This window comes from Dictyostelium discoideum, assembly GCF_000004695.1.
Source record: "Dictyostelium discoideum AX4 chromosome 3 chromosome, whole genome shotgun sequence".
Taxonomy (NCBI): Eukaryota; Evosea; class Eumycetozoa; order Dictyosteliales; family Dictyosteliaceae; genus Dictyostelium; species Dictyostelium discoideum.
Genome location: NC_007089.4, coordinates 5,216,542 through 5,224,041, shown reverse-complemented (window position 1 = coordinate 5,224,041; position 7,500 = coordinate 5,216,542). Strand labels below are relative to the sequence as shown.

General features: G+C 25.9%; 4 protein-coding genes across 4 annotated transcripts; 1 reads left to right on the top strand and 3 right to left on the bottom strand.

The window, feature by feature from the left end:
• Positions 1-12: 12 nt before the first annotated feature.
• On the bottom strand, positions 13-1,205 carry DDB_G0281991 (hypothetical protein; the record flags this gene model as incomplete). The annotated part of the gene is made up of 2 exons (XM_635303.1): positions 13-447; positions 537-1,205. 2 exons carry the CDS (start codon positions 1,203-1,205, stop codon positions 13-15), a joined length of 1,104 nt encoding a protein of 367 aa, XP_640395.1.
• Positions 1,206-2,198: 993 nt separating this feature from the next.
• Positions 2,199-2,594, bottom strand: ponM (ponticulin-related protein; the record flags this gene model as incomplete). The annotated part of the gene is made up of 1 exon (XM_635302.1): positions 2,199-2,594. One exon carries the CDS (start codon positions 2,592-2,594, stop codon positions 2,199-2,201), a length of 396 nt encoding a protein of 131 aa, XP_640394.1.
• A 1,415-nt stretch (positions 2,595-4,009) lies between these two features.
• Positions 4,010-4,445, top strand: lyrm1 (LYR motif-containing protein 1; the record flags this gene model as incomplete). The annotated part of the gene is made up of 2 exons (XM_635301.1): positions 4,010-4,269; positions 4,352-4,445. The coding sequence occupies 2 exons, from the start codon at positions 4,010-4,012 to the stop codon at positions 4,443-4,445; spliced, it is 354 nt and encodes a 117-aa protein (XP_640393.1).
• Positions 4,446-4,775: 330 nt separating this feature from the next.
• On the bottom strand, positions 4,776-7,290 carry sec23 (hypothetical protein; the record flags this gene model as incomplete). Its single annotated transcript, XM_635300.2, has 2 exons — positions 4,776-6,822; positions 7,085-7,290. The coding sequence occupies 2 exons, from the start codon at positions 7,288-7,290 to the stop codon at positions 4,776-4,778; spliced, it is 2,253 nt and encodes a 750-aa protein (XP_640392.2).
• Between the last annotated feature and the right edge of the window lie 210 nt (positions 7,291-7,500).

Sequence of the window (7,500 nt, the reverse complement as noted above, 5' to 3'; positions counted from 1 at the left end):
CTTTTTTCTTCTCTACTTTCTAGTAGAAGTATGAGTTTGAGTTGATGAACCACCACCACCACCACCACCTCTTCTATTTTTAAATTGTTGTAATTCTTCTTCCATATGAAAAGATAAATCTGATATATCTTTTAAATCATTCCAAGTATTAAAATCTAATTTTACAACGGAATGAGTTAATTGTGCATTCTTTGATTGATAATCTTTTTCTTCAGGTGGTAAAGTTGTTTGAATAATCATTTCCTCATTATCTTTTGCAATTTTTACATGACCATCCTTTAATAGAAAAGAGAAATAAAATATATTTTCTACAGTTTGTGCAAATGATGTTTCATCAACAACTAAATCTATAAAACTTTTACCTGGATTTTTCTCAATATATTGTTTCATTACTTGAACTCTACTACTTGTTGTCTCTGATTCAACTTGATTTGATGTATCTGTAATCTATTTATATATAAATATATATATATAAATATTAATATTTTTATATGTATATGTTATATATTATATGTATATATATATATAATATTTACTTTTTCAGCATGTTTTGCAGCACCAACAGGTTGATCTTTTTGAGTTAGTTTACGTGGTGCTCTAACTTTTTTCTCTTCGGGTTCGAAATTGATTGGACCATACATGAAATCGAAATCTGGTACGGTATGAAAATGAGTATGATATAATTGTGATAACTTTTCCCAACCAGTTTTATTGATTGTAGAATTATTGTTATTATTTTCATCAGTATAAAAAGTTAATCTCTCTTTGTAACGATTTACTAAACCAAAACTATCGAATCCGTTTAAGGATACTTTAAACTTTTGAGCTTGTTCAACACCAAATTGACTCGCCAATGCTAATAACTCTGAATCCAATACTGCTTCTCTTGCTTGAAGAACATTGTTATAAAGATTATCAGCTTTCTTTAAACTTCTTAATAATCCATCCGATGATGGTAATATCAATTCTGATTTGTTACCTGAAACATCTTGAATTAATGTTCTATATTTCTTTCTTAACTCTCTTCTTTCACCAATTGTTTGTTGTTGTTTTTTAACTACTTTTTTACTATTTGGTGATTCATCTTGTTGTCTATTATTATTATTATTACTATTATTATTATTGTTGTTGTTATTATCTATTCCTGATTGACTTGAACCTGCACCAGTACTGCTCCCAACTCCATTACTATTATTTCTATTCATTTAGTCGTTTTTTAATTATGAATTTTTTTTTTTTTAAAAATTTTAATTTTTTGTTTTTTTTTTTTTTTTTTTTTTTTTTTTTTTTTTTTTCGGAGGGGTGGACTTTTAAAGGAGTGTGGTAATAATTTGAATAAAAAAATAAAAAAATAAAAAAAAACAAAATTAATAGATAGATTTAAAAAAAAAGATTAATAGAAAAAATTTGATTTAGGAATGAAATTTCCAATTTTATTTTATTTTATCCAATATTATCCAATCAATTTAAAATAACAACTTATGCTATCACTCAAGCTATCAACAAAGATAATATTCATATTTTAAATAATATCATATTCTTGATAGTAACAAGGATTTACTATAGTGGATAATTTAAAAAAAAAGAATTAAATAATCTTATAATTTTAAATTTGATTTAATGTAATAAACATAAAAAAAAAAAAAATTATGCACAACAAATTCAAATTGTGGCATTTTGTTAAACGCGTGAATTTTTATATGGTATATTTTATATTAATTAACTTTTCTTTTATTATTATTATATTAATTTTTTAATATTGGCCTCTAATATTGGTCGCCCATATGCAATTTTCTAATTCATCTAATATTTTATTTATCTTTTAAGTTGCCCAACCAATTCACTAATGGTATGTGAGTTCAATGTTTTTCCACAGACCAAACAAGTGAAATCTGTTTCCACTTGTTCAAATGTTCTAAATCATCATCATCTGTACTCTTTTTTTTTGCCAATTACTATAATAAAAGATTAAAATTTAATAAATTGTTTCGAAATTGTGGTAATTTGTTAAATTAAAAAAAAAAAAAAAAAAACATAATTTTTATATAAATCAATATAAATAAAGTTGATGTTCTTCTAAAAATACAATGGAAGCCCACCCCATATTTAAATATATATATATATTTAATTTTTATATTTCTCTTAATAGTTTATATATTTTATTTATTATTTTTTAAATATTAATTTAAATTTAAAATTTATAATAATAAAGCAATGGCGGCAGCAAAAGCAACAACAAATAAGACAGCAGTGGTTAATGGAGAAGATGCTGAATTTGATGGGTCTTGACAAGTAATTTTAATATTACCTAAACCTAAAGTGACTGGTGCCTCGTCAGCAAGACAGGCGAATTTGCTTGTTAATGAAGCCATAAGATCACAATCCTTAGTAGCGTATTGTTCATATTGATATTCGCCACCACTTTGAGAGATTTGGAATGAACCACCGGCATTTCCACATTGGTTGGTACAAGTATCAAGAGAACCGCTATTAGTACAAACACCGTTTAAATCAACTGTGAATTTGTTGTATTGTTCACCTCTAACTAAAGCTAAGACTGATAATAAAAGGATTAAAGTTGATAAGAATTTCATTTTATTTTATTGATTTTTTTTTTTTAATATTTGTTTTTAATATTTGTTTTTGTTTTTTGGAATATATTATTTATTGTTTTTTAGAAAAGAAATTTTTTTCCAACTTAATTTATACTTTTTTTTTTTTTAATTGACCAAGAAAAAAAAAAAAAAAAATAATAATAATAAAATAAAATAAAATAAAAATGATTTCTCTTAAAGTTATTTTTTACCAAAAATCATCTTGAGGAATTGGGAGTTTTTATTTTAGAAATTGAAGAAAATTTTATTTTATTTTTTTTTTTTTTTTTTTTTTTTATTTTCTTGATAATATATTTAGATTTGGTAATATATTTTGAAGCGAATTTTAAAAAAAAAAAAACTATTTTGTTTTTTTTTCAAGACCTAGGAAAAAATATTAATTTCCCCTGAGAAATTAAGATTTCGTAAAACTCTGCACAAAAAAAATCCCAACACAAGTTTTTTTTATTTTTTATTTTTTTTTTTTTAGGTCAATTCTTCCAAAAATAACTCACCATCAAAAAAAAAAAAAATTTTTTTTTTTCTTTATTTACAGGCGACCTTGTTTTTTTTTTTTGGTAATGAAAATATCTTTTAGCTTTAGAAATTTTTTTTTTTTTTTTTTTCTTAAATTGCCAAAAAAAAAAAAAAAAAATTATTGGTAGCTGGGAACTGAACAAAACGTATGGTGATGAGAATAACTCAAGAAAAAAATAAAAAATTATAGGATCAATGTTTATGTGATTTTCAAATTTTTTTTAATTTTCATAACCAGAGTAATTATTATTTTGAAAATCACGGTTATTGAAAGTTGAAAACATAATTTTAAAACTCAAGTATAAAAAGTAAAAACTTTTATTATAATAATTTTTCTATTTCAAGATTCTGATATAACATGATCAATAATTTAGCCAGAATTTTTAACTAATTTTATTTAACTATATGAATTATAGTGTTAAAAATAATCTAGAAATAAAAAATGATTAGAATTTTTGATTTTAATTATTTAATTTTTTTTCCAAACTCTCTCTCTATTCCCTATTTTAAACCATTTTACCCTTATTTTTTAATTTTTTTTAAAAAATAATCATTAAGAAATGAAATCAGTAATTCCTAATCAAATTTTTATTTTTCAAACAAAAAAAAAAAAAAAAAAAAAAAAATTCTAAGTAATTAACTTTGGTAAAATAAATTTTCCTTTTTTTTTTTTTGTTTTTTCTTATTTTTTTCCTTATTCCTTTATTTTTTATTACTTTTTTTTTTCTTTTTCCTTTTTTATTTTTTTTAATTAATTTAATTTTAATTAATTTAATTTTATTTTTTTTTTATTTTTTTTTTTTTTTATTTTTTTTTTTTTTGTTTTATTTTTTAATTTTTTTTTTTAATTTAAACAACGAGAATTCAACAAAACAATAATGTCAAAAAAAGTCCTCACAGCATACAATGCAATAGATCATACATATTTTTCTCAGTTATCACAAAGAAACAAAGCCTTATATATGTATAGAAGTATATTAAGATTAGCAAATAAATGGGAATCAGATTCACAAAGAGAAGACATTAGATATGAAACAAGATCCACATTTCAAAAGAATAAAGATTTAACAGACACCGAAATTATAAATGATAAAATTGAAGAAGCTAGATCAAGAATGTTAACTGCACTTCATTATAAGTATGTAAAACATTTTTTAAAAAAAAAAAAGGCATTAAGAATTCATTTCTAATTCTTTTTTTTTTTTTTTTTTTTATTGCAGTATACCATATGAAAAAAAGAAATATAATATTCCTAAATATCAAATTCAAATGAAACCACCACCAGATCCAAAAGATGAATCTGGAATTTGTTAATAAATAATATTGAAAATAATAAAATCAAAAAGATATAAGTTGTAATATAAAAAAAAAAAAAAAAGAAAAGAAAAGAAAGACCAAATTATATGTTTTTTTTGTGTTTTTTTAGTTTTTTTTTTTTAAATCATTTATTAGAATCCTTTTTATTTTTAAAAAAGAATTTTTTAAATGGAGTTGATGTTGTAGTAGTTGTTGTTGTTGTAGTTGTTGTAGTTGATGATAATTTTATTTTAGCAGTTTTTCTCTTATTAAAAATATATTTTTTATAGAAATTGTTCTTTTTATTATTATTACTACTATTATTATTATTATTATTATTTTTATTATTTAAGATTGAACTGCAAACTTTTTTAAATGTTCCAAAAAGACATGTAAATTTACATCATCAGTGAAAACGATTTCACCTTTTGAAGGATCTTGAGGTGTATTACTAGTGTGAGTTATATTTGGATCGATAGTTGCTAAAAGGAAACGAGCTTCACCAGAGTGTTGATCACAAACTATATAACGAGGATAAGGGAAACGTTCTTTAAGGATATGAGCAGCATCATCCCTTGGAGCTTGTAAGAGGTCTCTAAAGTTTTGATGTTGTGGATCTTTATCGTAGCCAGCTTTTCTCCATTGAGCTATAGTTTCACCATGGAAAATGAGAACATGGAAGAAAGTATCCAACAAGAGGATACTATCGATGGAGATTGAACTTGCACTCAAGACCTCTGGATGAGGTGGACCACTGAACGAGTATTTCTCTAGGGTTGGTTGAATCATAATCAAAGAGTTGGAAACGTTTTCACGATTTAACATGAATCTATAGAAACTTGATTCATCAGGACTTGAATTGAAAACTTGAAGGAAACTACTTCTTCTGAGATGGAACATAAAGTGAGGATAGATGGAGAAGTTTGAAACCAATTTGAAAGAGGTTGGATCATCTCTTCTATAGTCGGCATATTTAGAGACCAATTTAATCAACATCTTATCCAACCATCTAGTGATATCTGGCAACTCTTCTGTCTCAGCTTTGAACACTGCCAAACGTGCCATCAAGACGGCAGAGGTTTCCTGATCGAAACCATTTGCCAACATGGTTATATTTTGTTGTTGTTCCATTGTATGTTGTACCCACTCTCTTCTAATGGTGGAAACACGTAAGATTTGTTTACCTAAACTATTTTGATAAGAGGTTATGAATTGAACCAAACCCAATTGTTCTGGAGCATTTTGTTGAGTGTTGGCAATTTCAAAGTAAAAGGCAAATGTTGAATTTTGATCGAGAGCACAAACCTTCCAACTGCTAGTGCCACCAATGCCAATTTCATTCTCCCCCACGCAAGAGGTCTTGTTGTTTCTGGAAGACATATGACCAATGGCACCACAAACCTTCAATGACATGGATGTGCAAACTTGTACCTCTGCATTGTAACCCATTTTGAATGCATTATCTTCACGAGTGAAAATCTTTTGGAAGGATTGAGTGAACATTGGATGATCGAAACTATCGGCCAACACCATATAACCACCGGTCAATTTGACCATCTCTCTCATTTCATAGAGACCCACTTGATCCAATGAACAAGAGAATATATCAATGGCATGACCACTGGCAACTGATCTCTCACCGATTGATTTATAGAATTGATATGCTTTACTAGTGTATTTAGTCTTACCTTTGATCACTTCATGATGTGAACGAATTGGTTCACGAAGATCTTCCGAAACAACCAAACCAGGACCAGTTGTAGCAGGACCACCAATGAAAGCCATAATTCTACCACCCATATTCGAAGCGACGGTTGAGAGCAAAGCATTTGCCACAGAGAATGCCATACCGGTGGCACGTAATGGACGTTTATCGGAAGCTACTCTACATGGGTCCTTTTGAATCTCCTCGAGAATTGATGTCAAATGGAATTCGCATTCACTAACTGGTACGAGGAAACGTTTGCTTTGTAAATTCATTGTCTCTGGTGAACCAACCTTTTGCATCAAATTGGCGATCTTAAATGTATTGGTAGGTGGATCACCACGGAATACATAGGACTTTGGACAACTTGTGAATCCTAATTCATACAATTGTACCATTGATCCAAATGTAATCAAACCAACATAGGAATTCTCTGGAATCAATGATAATGACATTGTCAATGAATCTGTCAATGATTGTAATTCATCATCTGGCACACAAACATCAACTACAAATAAATAGATTGGTAATGGTGTTTCTGCTGTTGGTAATTGATATTCAATTGTAGTTACATGTGGTAATAATTCCGCTGGTCTATTTAAATCTGAAATACCTGCATAATGTGGTGGAAATTGATTATGTTGTAAACAAAATGGGCAAACCCATGTTTTATATGGTGGTGCTATAGTACTATTTAATTTTAATTTTAATTTTAATTTTAATTTTAATTTTAATTTTAATTTTAATTTTAGTATTTTTCCAATTTTTTTTTATTTTTTTTTTATTTTATTTTTATTATCATCATCATCATCATCATCATCATCATCATCATCATCATCATCATCATCATCATCATCATCATCATCATCATCATCATCATCATCCTATCTTAAATTATTATTATCATCTATTATCATAATACTAATAATGGTAAATTAATAGAATTACATACCAATATGGATTTAAAATTGCATTACAAATACCTTTACAACGAAGTGGTGGATATGGTACTTGTGTAATTTCTGGACTTTGATGTAATGGAGTATAAAGACAACCTAATGGAACTAATAAATTTTTAGTTGCTTCAACTCTTGATGTTGGCCAAACATTCCAAGAGAATCTAACACCATCTCTATCTTCACTTTGATCGAAATTCATCTTTATTTGTATATATTTTTTTGTTTTTTGTTTTTTGTTTTTTTTTTTTTTTTTTTTTTTTTTTTCTTTGTTTTTTGTTTTTTTTTTTAAAAAAAAAAAAATTGCTATAATATTCTTCTTTTGCTGAATAATATATTAATATTAATATTAATTAAAAAAATTATAAAAAAAATAAAAAAAATAAAAAAAAAAAAAAGAAAGATAAGAACA